The sequence below is a fragment of the Ylistrum balloti genome, unplaced genomic scaffold (genome assembly GCF_031769215.1).
Source record: "Ylistrum balloti isolate Yb309-2 unplaced genomic scaffold, AGI_CSIRO_Ybal_v1 Utg369752, whole genome shotgun sequence".
Lineage (NCBI taxonomy): Eukaryota > Metazoa > Mollusca > Bivalvia > Pectinida > Pectinidae > Ylistrum > Ylistrum balloti.
This window is the reverse complement of record NW_026781955.1, coordinates 1,028,798-1,041,802: the sequence shown is the minus strand read 5'-3', so window position 1 is coordinate 1,041,802 and position 13,005 is coordinate 1,028,798. Positions and strand designations below refer to the sequence as shown.

Here is a 13,005-nt window from a genome sequence, read left to right as displayed (position 1 = left end):
TCCATTCAAATTTGTAGAAGTAATTTCCATGGCCATTTTCATCAGCTTAAAATATAGGATAAAACGTCTTCACCACAAAATCATTTAGTGTAAATATATTAATGATTGGTTGCAACATGATTAAGTATATCAACAGAGTCCCTTTTTGATGTGTATGGGTCAACAAAAGGTTAAAGTCACCTTAATAAGTCATGGCTTTTTGAAGCCAATAATGGGCCACATTCCTAATACAGATGATAGTGATGATAATTAACTTTATTTATTTTACAACATTTGCAAAGCAAGTTTTTCCAACTTATGTTAATCACTCTTTTTGGCCTGGATGGAAGTGGGGGGAGGGTTTTACTGTGGGAGGAAACCGGATTAGCGAGGGGAAAACCCATGTGGTCGAGCAGGTGACACCATACCTAATAGAGATTATTTCATATTTAAGCCAAATTCACCAAATTTTTAGTTTACTCCCTAATATTTCCACCAATTCGTCAATTTGCTTCCCTTTAGACCAGAATGCCCAAACCAGAAAAAAATAAAGAGGATGTTGCCACTTAAATTTAGGACTTTTTGAAAGGATTTTATTTTGTTTTGTATAAAAGCTTTTCACTTAATAAGTCTGGTAGGTAATGCACTTAAAACCTCACTGAGATGACTTGTGTAAATGTGGAAAGATACCAGGTTGTTTTAGTGTATAACCTTAGGTAATTCTCATGTTTATCCGATGTCTCCAGTACTAAAAAAGAATAAAAAACAGAAATGTATATTGTTAAAAAGATATCTTTTTCTGAATCAGCATTATGTATCTATACATTATAATATCATAGTGGTTCGGGAAGGAAATCATTCTGCTTTTTATTGGACAGCTGCTGAATTCATGGATCATATATAGAATTATTCTCTTGTCTTGTTTAAAATTTCTTGTGGTCAAGGACCACCTCTTTTGAAAATTCTTTGATCCTAAAACAGGTCAGTGAAAAAGTTTTAATCTTCATTGTATGTTAATTTGATGGTAAATGTGTTTAAATGTTGTTCATAATTTTTACATTTTCTGAAGTTAGGAGGAGCAAAATTGAACTCAAGTAATTTTTGTTTGAAAAAAAAAACTGAAAAAAATTACAGCAGACTAATTCTTTCGGCTTAAAAAAAAACTTTTAAGTATAGCTTGACCTACAAATGATTTCTGTGGAAGTTCACTTTTTCAAATGTTCGCCAGCTATTTCAGTGTTTACACAGCATCAAATCTAAAGGACCCCCTACAATTTTCTCAGGGTTGCTGTTCAAGGAATCACTTCTGTATTTGGGTTGAGTTGTCTGACTTCTTGAAAACTGTTTATCATTGGAGCCTTGAGAAACAGGTTAAAATACTGCACAGCTGTTAAGGATATAAGAGCTGTTAAATTGAAAACTGTGTTTGCACTGTTAAACTTTTGAGAAATGTATGAATGTGAAGTATATGTAGTAGCTTACATTTCCGGCATATATAACATGTGTTTGAAATACATTTCTACAATTTGTTGTAGTTCATGTTTAAAGCTGTGAATGGAGTGGCAAACATTGCTTCCCTCAGAAAAGATTACTGAAAATTGAGAATACCAGAAGGTTGTAGTCTCTTGGCAGAGCTACTTCAGTCTCTCAACAGAATTGTTGAGTTTACTCATCTAAATTATTGAGTATCTTGTCTGAATTATTGAGTCTCAACCAAATGATTGAATCTTTTATTTGAATTATGGATTCTTTCAGTTAAATAGTAATTCACTGGTCAGAACAAGTTTCCCTGCTTGGGAACATTAAAGAAACATACGATGATTGACCCAGTATAATACATGCACTACAAAGTCTTTTATCCATTCAAACTAGTTGGTTTTTGTAACAAAGCTAACATACAAGTTCTTTGTATCATTTTACTGTGACAATGGATAAGGTTTCACCCGATAAATGTATTCACATTTCTGTTTGATATACAGTGTTTGTACAAATGTGAATTATTTTGTAGATGACTTACTCAGATTTCAAATATATATCTGAAGATACACCTGATAACTTGTTGGAATGTTTCACTGTATGGCATGGGATTGGTTGATCATACTCAGCAATCCTCTGCTTTGTGGACCGCTCTGTGCTTTATTCATTATTATACGGCCATTTATGAATGCACAGGTTGTACATATCAAGGCGTTGGGATATACAATCCATCTACCTCAGTGACCTCCAGTCAAATCTTGTTGGCAAGGTCACACTATCAGATGATTAAGAGTACACATCTGTTAGTTTCAATAATTCAATGAGGACTACACATTAGTTTCTATAACCTTGGGAACATGAAAAAAAAATTTTCACAAAATTTTAGTTTTCAGTTTTTGATTGACACCTTTTCAAAGTAAGGGGGAACTATATTTTTCTCTCCATCCGTCTTTCTTGTGTGTTTGTACACACATACATACATACATATATATTAAAAACCAAAATCGGTCATTGCAGTGACCATAATATCTTGGACAAGATCAGTGCTCTAGGGGCTTCATTCCTTCAGGGATGTTCATCAAAACTTACACATCTATAAAGCACTAAATAGGGCAAAAAGTGGGCTTAATCTCATGTTCTTGAGACCTAATTTAATACTGGATAACAAATGAACATGACTTTTTGTAAGACCAGAAAAACCCATGACAAATTTTTCCCAATATACAGTGTATATATAAGATTAACCTTAAAACTTACTGGCTGACAAAAGTTTGTATTCAATGGGTCCAATAGGACATTGGTATAATAGTGCTAAACTTACATAGCATAATCTTTTTATAATAAAAAACGGGTCACTGAATGAAACAGACGGGAAACACGGGTTCAAATAAATTTCAAATAACTGGTTATGTTAGCTTTGAGAAGTTTCTTGTGCTGATGTAGCCATATTGTAACTTACTGTAGCTGGCCCAGAATCTGCATCACTCAACTAATTCAGAATTTCTTTCATAAAAAGTTGTTTCAGAATTTATCCATTTATGTTTTCTGAACTCTATAGATGTTTCGTTTGATGGACTCTTTTGAACTGTGCTGCGAGGAGCCAGTATTTAATTCAATTTAAAGTGCAAAAAAATACTTCTTTCAAGGACCCCAGGATGTGAGGTTGAAGTCTGTTTAGAATTAAAGTGAGGAAAATTGAAAAGGATACAGACCTTCTATTTAGATTTTAAGGAGGAGGATGTATATGTTTGTAATAGTGTCCTCTCTGTAACTGTGAGTAACATACTTACATAACTTCAAACTCCTTTTTTGCAAAGAAACTCTTGAAAAAGAAAACAACAGAAATTAGATATAAAGTATGGAAACACATTGCTTAGATAAAACTCTATCTACACTAACAATGTACTTACCTCTATATTCCCTTTATACTGACAATAAGCAGACACTATAATTCCCTTATATACTGATGGAGTGTTTGCTCTGTATATTCTCTCTACCGACAGTGTTTTTGCCAATATAGACCCTCTTTACTGCCAGTGTGTTGGCCATTACAGGCCCTGTATACTGACTGTGTAGGCCCCAATATTCCGTGTGTACTGCCAGTGTGTTGGCTCCTATAGTCCCTCCATACTGATAATATGTTGGCCCCTACAGTCCCTCTATACTCACTGTGTTGGCCCCTATAGGCCTTGTGTACTGACAGTGTGTTGCCCCTACAGTCCCTCTATACTGTGAATGTGTGGCCCATATAGTCTTTCTATACTGCCAATGTGATGGCCTTATAGTCTTTCTCTACTTAAAATGTGTTGGCCCCTATAGTCCCTCCATACTGATAATATGTTGGCCCCTACAGTCCCTCTATACTCACTGTGTTGGCCCCTATAGGCCTTGTGTACTGACAGTGTGTTGCCCCTACAGTCCCTCTATACTGTGAATGTGTGACCCATATAGTCTTTCTATACTGACAATGTGTTGGCCTTATAGTCTTTCTCTACTTAAAATGTGTTGGCCCCTATAGTCTCTCTTTACTGACAATGTGTTGGTCCCTTAAGGCTGTGTATACTGACAATGTGTTGGCCCCTTAAGGCTGTGTATACTGACAATGTGTTGGCCCCTATAGGCGTTGTATACTGACTGTGTTGGCCCCTATAGTCCCTCTGTACTGACAGTGTGTTGGCCCCTTTATTCCCTGTATACTTACAGTGTGTTGGCCCCTTTATTCCCTGTTTACTTAGTGTGTTGGTCCCTATAGTCCCTCTGTACTGACAGTGTGTTGGCCCCTTTATTCCCTGTTTACTGACTGTGTTGGCCCCTATAGTCCCTCTGTACTGACAGTGTGTTGGCCCCTTTATTCCCTGTATACTTACAGTGTGTTGGCCCCTTTATTCCCTGTTTACTTAGTGTGTTGGCCCCTTTAGTCCCTCTATTCTGACAATAAGCTGGCCCCTATGGTCACTCTATACTGACACTGTGTTTGTCCCTAAAACTCTCCATAATTATATTTATAGCTTGCTCCTTGGTGTTATGTATGGTATGTTAGTGATCTGTGATATATTTACTGGCATCTTCAAATGTTTCATATGTCTTTAATCCAAGAAGTCTCTCAGAAAATGGGTTAAAACAAGCTAAAAAATCTTTTTCTTTGCCAATTTGCTGTAAATGTTCTTAAACTTCGATTGAAAAAGATTTGTGTATTTTCACATTAAGCATGTTTTGTATTTGTGAGATATTTCACCTGGAAATAAACTGATTCTGATTACAATATAAAGTGAAGATTTAAACACTGCATTCATCCATCATGATCAGGTTTCCCAACCAATCTAAAAATAAAAATTCTCAAAGTTGCAGACATTTACCATATTGTTACTTTGTTGTTAAGAAGTGTAGATTTATGTAGTGTAACACACATAATATTTAATTGACCAAATCTGAGTTGAGGAATATTTCATTAACATGAAGAGAAACCATCAAAGACCAATATGCATTCAGCAGTGTAAAATTGGATGTGTGCTGTGTGTACATGATTTTCCGTAATTTGTTGTTGCTTAAAAACAAAGGAACTTGCAAGTTTTCATTCTTTGATATTCATGTAAAAGCTTCAAATACAGCATACCGTATTAATCTGGCAAAAAGCCCATGCCTGGTAATAAGCCCACCCATTTTAATTGCTGCTCTGAAGAATTTTCAAAACAAATGCTGTTTTCAGTGTCTGGTAATAAGCCCACCTCTAATTTTGAGTGAGGTTTGTGTTGCCTCCTTTGGTTTTTGCTGGATAACTACAGTATGTCCTGTTGCGTGTGATCTGTAGAGAGAACACCCCTGCAGCAATATATGTTGTTAGCTTGAATTCATTAGATGTCTTCTTTTTGTATTATATCTGACTCACAATAAGACATACTACATAGCTTTTGTCTGCTTGTTTACACGTTCTGTGCAAGAATCCTTTCCAGTTTCTGTCAGGGAAATGAAATATTGATTAAATATATCCTTCTAGGTGTATTTCATTGTGTTTCTGTAAAATTACGTCATGAAGGAAAGAATGAAGTTGGGCACAAGGCTTAACAATAAGACGTGCTCAACAGTTCCTTTCCAGTAGACAGTTCTAATGGGACAAGTGCACTAATTCCAATAGGACAAACATATTTTAATTTAAGCATGCTTAAGTAATTGTTAAGCTACACAGCATTTTTTTTTCTGAAAAGGTAAATACTACTGGATGATGTATTTAACATTTGATGAGGATTCCACAGATTGGCAGAGGTGTGGGCTTATTGGGGGACTTACAATAGTATTGCCCTTACCTGGAGAAGAAGTATAGATCTGAATTAGGGACTTAGCTGTCACCCTCTTGTAGCCCTGAGGAGTTAACTTGAAGGGGACTCAGTTGTGTAGGGGATTCAATTTTTTGTCACTCTCTTACGGTGTGGCCTCGAAAAGGACTTAACTTAGTGTTACCCTATCATGGGACAGAGATGTGGACGCACTGGAGACTTAGCAGAATATAATCTCATAGTATAGAGGTATGGGCATGGGGTTTCATTTTAATAATTTAGTCCTGGTATAGTCCTAGAAAATCCATGCAGACACATCTGTTAAGTTAACAGTGTCACTCTGAAATCTTCTGGTAACGATGGGTTACTAAGCCAGCCAAATAGGAAAAATCAAAATTGGAATTCCTTCCAGCAGTACTAGAGATACTAACAAAATTTAGTCTTTTGTCATCCTTTCAGTCATAGGGAAAACTAAAGATAGAAAGGCAGGACTGTGTAGGGAAATGAGGGTGATTTTTTCTCCTTTTGTATCAAGTATTAGGGAGTTTTAAGTCATCTGAGCAGCCATCATGTTTCATCTGTCATCGTGCATTATTGGCCATGAGCCATGCAAAAACTTTCCACTTAAACAACTTCATCTCAATAACCAAAATGCCCAGGGCACTGATATTAATGTAGCATGCTTGGAAGAAGGACTATCTATATGTATTCAAATGAATGACCTTAACAAATTTTCAAGGTCACTGGGGTCAAATGTACTGAGAACTAGTAATGTTTTCTTTCAATAAGCATTAGGTTGTGGATACTGTTTTTTTTGTACTGGCATGTTTTAGGAACATGATTTCAAGTTTGTGGAAATTTATGAAATGCAAAGTCTTCTTTGTAAGGTATAGAATGGGTGAGCAATTCAGGCCTCTATCACTTATAGGTCTTTATTTTCGGATTACCATGAAGGCCACAATTTACATAAAATCATTGTGTAGGTGAAGGAGCAAGACTCCTTAATTAAGATAAGATCTTCAGTACAAATAATTTTTGTATTGGATATCTTTGGCAATGATAACAGTCAAATTTAATTGTGGAGTGAGTTATAGATCTTTGAGATATTTTACTATATTCAGTTCTTGCAATTATGACTGAAATGGAGTATTGAGTAGTTATATGGGTACTAAAAGTTGAAATTGAACTTTTTGCTATTTTTATTCTCTTAGTAATAAGTGCTTATGTTCTTTTCCAGGTTACTTTTGGCAAATGCTGTGAGGTCAGGTAAAGTAGTCATGACGTTACGAAGGAGGAAGAAACGCCCTGCTCCACCGCCACCCGATTATCCTGATGACAAGAATGTGTCCTCACACCGTAGCTCCACACCAACAGCTTCCTCTTGTTTGGACAATGGGACAAGTTGTTATAGTACTCCGATGTCACATTCCACTGACTGTATTCCCCAGGAACTCTCTAAGGTGGTGTACTTAAATGGTCACCAAGGCAACATCCATAGCAACAATGGCAGTACATATACTTTGAATTCCATGTGTGATTCAGCTGATGAAATAACAGGTTCAATGGATGATGTGTTTTCTGAAGCTGTAGGGGATTCAATAGGGACGCCAAAATTTCAATCTAAACTTTCAACCAATATTTGTGATAGTAAAACAATAAATAATGGTAGATGTCAGGCAGATTTTGTGAAAACTGAACCTGTAGAGAAATTCCGGACACAAAGTACGTCAGCTATTGAGGATGTGTTACAATGGAAAACTGTTAATATAGACATTGCTAGTGATGAAGTGGATTATGTTAATACTGCAGAAATGGCAAGGCGACGCAGAGGTAAGGGATTATCTCCCTTGAATAAGAATTCCAACTTTAAAAGTGATATATCCAGTTACAAATCAGATCCAGAATTGGTTAATATCCATAGAAGTTACCAGAAGAAAAGTAAAAAATCCATGTGGCGTTATAATGAGCGGTCCCAAACACCAACGTCGTGCTGCAGTTCCAGGTCAGACAGCGGATTCTCAAACTCATCTCCTGCAGCTGGCAAGGTAAGAAGATTCAATGTCACAGCAGAAAGTAAGAGGATGGAAAAATAATCACAGGTCTATGATTTTAAGGAAGAAATTAAAAATGTGCTGTATTTATTCTGTAAAAGGACCAAGGGGCCAATTAATTACTTCTTGCTCAAAGTGGGTGTAGGGCTTATTACAGGACAGTTAGATAGCAATGGTGTGTGATTTTCATTAACAAATATATATATGAAGGTGGGCTTAAGGTATTAGAGGTGTAATGGAAAGAAATCCAAATATCAATAAAGCATAAGTATTTGAGATTCTTTACCTTTGAGGCATCTTGTCAAAGTTTAATGAGTTTTTGTTCACAGGATTAAAATATATAGGTATATGTATTGCTTTATCCTCATGCCCTTAATTCTACTTAAAAAAACTGAGAAGGTATACCATTAAGAGTGACACTACTCAAATCCAGATGGCATTCACTGAATGTATTATTTTCCAAACTTATTAAATAAGTTTAATCTTTGTAACAGTAATTAGTTGAGGTCAAAATGGCCTGACCTTGCTAAATTAATGATCTCACTTTTTTAACAAAAATTGAGATACTGTAAATTCAATAATGCATGCCTGAGAAAACACATTATGGATGGATTAACTAAAAAAAGTACAGCAATGATAAGTTCCATGACGTGTATGTATAAATCATATGGAAAACAAGACATATTGTAATTCTATCCACTATTCTTTTAAGCTGACAAGCTCTGTTACTGTCATACTGGTCTCTGATAAATGCACAATAACAGAGGGGGTGCACAGCACTGAGCAACATAAACTGATAAATCAACATGGTGTTGAAAGAAAAGTTTGCTATTTTCAAATTTTTGCATCTATTTTGAACTGAATTTGTGCTATTTAAAAAGAGAAAAAAAATCAATTTAGCATATTTATGTCAGAGATTTAAGTGATCCATCCCACACATGTAAATATGAAGACTTTTTGCATGAGCCATAATATTTGCTTGAACATGGCTGAGGACACCACTTGAAAATTGTGGCATTTGTTGCCTAGGCAACAGTCAAGAAAGTTTTGTCCTTTTCACAATTGGGAACACCTAATTCAGATTATATACCACAAAATGAATCCTTTAAACACTTTAAACTAACTTAATTTGAAAACATTGTGTTTAGAGAGTGGGCCTGCTTCTGCCAAAGTGATATATTGTGTTAGACATCATGGCATGTGACACGGATTATGCCAATAGTAGAATATGAAAATCTACTACTGACTGTTGCTCCTGTTTGCATCTAAGTCCAGGCTTGCATATTTCTGGATCAAGGTATTCAGGGCAAATGAGTTCCTTCTTTTTCTGTTTTGAATGACAAGTGACAGTTTGCGATGTTATGTGCCCATACATTTGTATGTCCGTCTTAGGCTTGCTCTAGGGTTAACAGTCAACTATGCCTTTCTTCAAACCAAAGATTGCTGAGGTTAGAAACATTGGTGAACAATGGGATTTTGACAGGAAGTTCTTAATTACACTCCTAATACCTTAATGCCTGATAATTACTGTACCCTATTTACTCTCACACATATAAATATGCTTCATTAGGTTATCAGGTAATTGCTTCAGATGATGATAGTGGAATTATTACTCCTTGCCTATGCTATTCATTATAGGCTAAAGACCACAGTTTATTTGTGTACATGTTCTACTCAAGGAAAACGAAAATTAATATCAGTATATTATATCACTTTGCAAAGGATTTGAGGTTTTTTCAAGTAAAACCAATTTTCATGATGTAATACTTATCATAACTTAATTTTCTTTAAAATACAGTACCTGACCCATTTTTGTAGCCCAAAAACAAAATATTTTAAAATACCACCCTCCCTACAGTTCCATTATGACAGAAAAATATAGTGATCTCCCTTCCTCTTTCCTTTATGGTGCCCTTGTTGGCTGATGTGTATCAAATGAGTGCTCTCATATCATTGACTTTTAGCCACTCAAGTTTGTTTCGGAGTTTTTTTTTTTTTTACTCATTTTGCTTTCTAATGCCAATCTGCCCTTATTTTATTTCATACATCGTGCCATAGAAGTATACCTATGGGCCGTAAGGCCATCGGAATAAAATTTTAATTGAATTGAATTCAAGGTGAACCTACAGATCGAATTTACCTCATGGTGACTTGCATTTAAGACAGAAAGTCTTATTCAAATGCCACTATCCCTCATAATAATAAGGAAATACTCACCATCACAAAATATCACTACTCGAGCCTCAACATATCCGGCCACACCAACAGACATGAAAATTATGTCAAGATAGAATTTCTTCACTATAAGAGATATTTTAGAGAGCATAAAGAGAACAAACCTCTAAAACTGGAGCTGATTCTGCATACTAAGTATTCATGAAAACTTCAGCAATGTTAAACTATGTAAATGATATGTTTCGTTTTATAATTTTATACATTTTTTAAACTTACAATGAGAGATTTTAGAATTTCTGATGACATATTTTATTCTAACTGCCTATAACGTGGAACTAAACTAATTTCCAAAAGCTATTACTACAATAATATAAAGTCAAAATATATTGTTACTTTTTTTAATATATAAATACTGGAACATGATCAGAATTTAAATCAACTTTAATGCACTTCGGCATGTCTCACTTTTGCCTCAAATTGAACCTAAAACCAAGATCAACGTGACGCGGAAACAGAATGGCCACTTAATTTTTTTTTTTTCAAATAATGTATTAAAGATACATTTGTTTAAAATATCACCAAAATGTGTACAAGAATCTTATAAAATTGTCTACTTTTTCTATATAAAGTATGCTCCTTTTATGAAGCCTGACATATTTTGAGAAAAGAAGCAGTCTTGACCCTTACTCAAGGTCACAGGGGACAAATTCGTAAAACCTTTGAACAACTTATTTTCACTACTAAAATGTGCAGGAGTATGGTATTTGACTGTCTAAGAGTAGAAGAGTATTAGAAGATGTTTGTTATAGAAATTGGCTATTATTGATTGATTGTGTCCACATTGAATGTCAATGGTTAACATGTTGATATATTTGTTATAAATACTATTTTTTATGGATATTTAATACCAGGTGAGCAATACAGACCCATTGGACCTCTTGTTTCAAGTTTAAAGATACAAATGTGTAGGACATAATCCATGAGGCTATCAGATTTTCCCCTGTATTCATACTTCCCCAATAATGTTCAAGTACACTAGAAAATGTTTGAAATATACCTCAGCCTCCATGGGACCAATGCATTATGAAACAAAAATCTACAAAAACCATGTCCTATGAAATTAGAAACGAGTAACCACAATTGAAATAGTCATTAAAATAAGTAATTTTTGAGTCCAAATGATTCAAACAATCCAGTTATTCACCTAAAATTCATCAAACATACTTGAAATGTATTCTGACACTGGTACCATGCAAAAACACACAGGAAGAGTAAACCATCTGGCATGTGTCTATTTTTAGGGCCACATGGGAATAACAAGGACAGATACTCCCTTCTATACCGGCCTCAGACCACTTAATTTGCCAATCATGTTCTTTTATCATGTTGTTTAACTATACAAGACACAGGAAAATAACTCATTACCTGCATTTGAGAAAGATTTATTTTCATTTAAATGTCACTACCCATCAAAATTATAAGAAAAAAACCCCAAAATTGCAAAATACCATTTGAGCCTCATCAAACGATGTGTCCTGCCACACCACCAAAATAAAATTCATCCACTGTAATAGATAATGAATAACCATTGTGAGATAAAACTAGTACAAATCTGTTATAATTAAATTTAGAAAAAATATTTATTAACTGACCCTAAATTTCATTATGTACAACAACCCAGAAGTAAAACGAAAGGTTTGAGGCAGTGTAGTAAGAGTAGGTCACAGATATTAAGGACAGGATCACATTACTGTACGTAGTCTAATTATTGGGAGTCAAACTCATTAGACCTTTCTAACTGTGAGATACAGAACATTCTGCATGTGCTTGTTTAACTTGTAAAATGATTCATTGCATAGACAAGTATCTCTTGACTAAGACACTTAAAATGACATGTGTAACATCTTATATTTTCATCATTGTCCATGTGTTTTGAACTTAAAATAAAAAAAATATTTGGCACAGAAATATGTACAGTACACAGCTTTAAATATTTTTATCTTTTCAAATATATAAATAAAAAGAATTTAAATATTATCATATTCTTGTATAATTTTTTTGTATTTGAAAATTGATGTATGTTATATATATTCTTTATTTTATTGATCATTTCATTATTGGAAACCTAGATTTTTTCCAGCAATTCAGTGACAATATCAGGTTACTCTCAATAGAATCTCTCATCTTATTGATGTATTCATTAGGAGCTTGATCACTGCAATGATAGCTTTCCAGAGGAACATTAACTGATGTTTGAAATCAGATCACTTCCTAACAAGGACAATGATCAAAGACTACTACTGTACTACCTTCCATTGTAACAAATATGTTATCTTCTTACAGAAGAGAGTTGTAAGCAAGATGCATCTTCTGAAGGATGAGAATGGTCTGGGAATCCACATAGCTGGTGGTAAAGGCTCAAAGAAGGGTGACATTGGCATCTTTGTGGCTGGAACCATGGAAACAGGGGCTGCATACAAGTGAGTTCTACATAGTGGCAAGTCACTTAATTCCTGCTGTGTTCTACTTCATAATTGTATAAGGCAACACCCCCTCCCCCATCATTTTATGGAGGTTTTATCCTTTGTCTCAAGACCCTTTGATTTTTCATCTGAATTGAAACTGGGTTTTTCATTCCCTGTATTTCCATGAACTAACTGTATATAGTAGGTCTTTGTTTCCAGGGACGGTCGACTGAAGAAAGGTGACGAGTTGCTGATGATCAATGGTAAATCCCTGATTGGCTTGACCCACACAGAAGCTGTGGATGTCTTCCGTAACTCTCCTAAGCTGGTTCAGCTTGTTGTAGCTACCAAGGTGAGACTAAGGTCTAATGGCTTAAATACAATTTCTCCAAAAACATAAAAGTTAGGATCAGATTGTGACAAGAGCGGTAAAACTGTTGAATGTTCTAATAGTGTAGAACTTGAAGCTTGAGTGAATATGAGTAAATGAAATTTGAGCATACCTATTTACAATTTTTGTTTATAAATTGATTATAATGATATCAATATCTGTTTTCATGTTTTTGTTTCAAAACATTTTTAGAATAC

At 34.8% G+C, this 13,005-nt stretch overlaps 1 protein-coding gene across 1 annotated transcript in view; it reads left to right on the top strand.

Moving 5' to 3' along the window:
• LOC132543314 (tyrosine-protein phosphatase non-receptor type 13-like) overlaps positions 1-13,005 on the top strand; it is a 42,340-nt gene that overhangs the window by 20,728 nt on the left and 8,607 nt on the right. Inside the window, exons 2-4 of the mRNA XM_060206803.1 lie at positions 6,964-7,762; positions 12,296-12,432; positions 12,637-12,769. Coding sequence (XP_060062786.1) covers positions 6,964-7,762; positions 12,296-12,432; positions 12,637-12,769 — 1,069 coding nt within the window. The remainder of the gene's footprint in view (positions 1-6,963; positions 7,763-12,295; positions 12,433-12,636; positions 12,770-13,005) is intronic.